The sequence below is a fragment of the Bufo gargarizans genome, chromosome 4 (genome assembly GCF_014858855.1).
Source record: "Bufo gargarizans isolate SCDJY-AF-19 chromosome 4, ASM1485885v1, whole genome shotgun sequence".
NCBI lineage: Eukaryota > Metazoa > Chordata > Amphibia > Anura > Bufonidae > Bufo > Bufo gargarizans.
Genome location: NC_058083.1, coordinates 321,994,908 through 321,996,477, shown reverse-complemented (window position 1 = coordinate 321,996,477; position 1,570 = coordinate 321,994,908). Strand labels below are relative to the sequence as shown.

At 43.6% G+C, this 1,570-nt stretch overlaps 1 protein-coding gene across 1 annotated transcript; it reads left to right on the top strand.

The window, feature by feature from the left end:
- Positions 1-830: 830 nt before the first annotated feature.
- LOC122935976 (cytochrome c-like) lies at positions 831-1,156 on the top strand. Its single transcript, XM_044291949.1, has one exon. It carries the CDS (start codon positions 831-833, stop codon positions 1,143-1,145), a length of 315 nt encoding a protein of 104 aa, XP_044147884.1. The 3' UTR covers positions 1,146-1,156.
- Positions 1,157-1,570: the final 414 nt, after the last annotated feature.

Sequence of the window (1,570 nt, the reverse complement as noted above, 5' to 3'; positions counted from 1 at the left end):
GTCAAGGGGGCAGCAGCTTCCTTGCTTCAAGTCAAGGTAAGCATGCCCCCTACCCGTACCCTCTTTTGTTAGACTGACAGCCTGCAGTGCGGCCGGGATCGCATAAGTCTTGCGCACCGCGCATGCGCAAGACATTTTTTGAACCTATAGAGCATCAGACTAACGGATCAAACATATGATTATTAACAGACTGGGGGCTACTATGAGGTATTGTTGGCAGTTTTATCACCTCCATAAAATGTTTTCCTCACATATTAATAAAAAAAAAATTTAAACAGGTGGAGGGTGGTCTGAATATGATTATATGAAATCACTCCATGTATTTGACTACCTGTCCTGACTGTAACTTTTTTGTGTGCCTTTTAGCACGGCAAACAGTCTTGCTTAAAGTCTGTTAATGTTCTCATTTATCCAGGTCATGGTATATATCTGTAAATAATAAATCAAGGCAACTGGAAGAACGAGTGAAACGTTTTCAAGAAATCTACAGTACGTCCAGTTGCCTTGATTTATTCTTTACAGATATAGTCTTGCTTAAAGGCCCCCATACACATTAGCCTCACAACAGCAGTAAAGTGACAATGGATTACTTATCTACATAGGTTGTATCATCTGTGCTGACTGCTACATGGACTGCTAAAGGACAGTATTTTGTATTACATTTTCAATGGTATAGTACTGCTGAAACAGCAAAAAAAAGGTAAAAAAATGTTTTCTGTGATCACTGTTTTAAAAAATACCCCTTTCGTCATGAACACTGCCAGGTTGGTACAGCGTGTCCTTGGACTTAGAGCATACCAGTCCAGATCTGCAGGAGGATCTAATTAACAATGGGAGACGTTGAAAAGGGAAGGAAGCTCTTTGTCACCAAATGCTCCCAGTGCCACACGTGTGAGTGGGCCAAGCACAAGAACAGACCCAACCTGTATGTCCAGTTTGGGCGCAAAATGGGTCAAGCGGAAGGCTTCAGTAACACTGATGCAAACAAGAAGAAGGGTATTACCTGGAATGAGCAGACCCTGTTTGAATATCTGCATAACCCCAAAACGTACATCCCTGGCACCAAGATGATCTTTGCTGGTATCAAGAGCAAGACAGAGAGACAAGACTTGATCGCTTTTCTGAAGAGCAAAACCTCCTGCTAAGAGCTGTGTCTGCGGCCTTATTTATTTCAGAGGGGTTGCTTGTGATGAGATGCTTCTTAAATTTTATATTTTTTTTATTTGTATTGTCTATACGTATTTTAGATTGTGTCTCATCTGCCAGCAAATGTAATGGTTCACAGGGAAAGGTCATTGAAATACATTTGCCTCTGTGGCATTTTATGGATCTAATGCTAGTTTTATACTAGCAGCAGGGGACTCTGGCAGGCTGTTCTGGTGGGTGTACCGCCTGTCGGATCTGTCCTGCCGCTAGTTCAAGTGTGCCCTCGGACTGCCGCTTCATCCCCATTGACTATAATGGGGGCGGATATCTGGCGGCAGCGCACGCCTAGAGGTGGCCGGACTATAAGTACTGCATGCAGTACTTTTAGTCCTGCTGCCTCTTGGCATGTGCTGCCGTCGGAGCT

Bases quoted from the DNA above. Each gene is read 5' to 3' on its own strand.
- LOC122935976 (XM_044291949.1), top strand. From the start codon at position 831: ATGGGAGACGTTGAAAAGGGAAGGAAGCTCTTTGTCACCAAATGCTCC.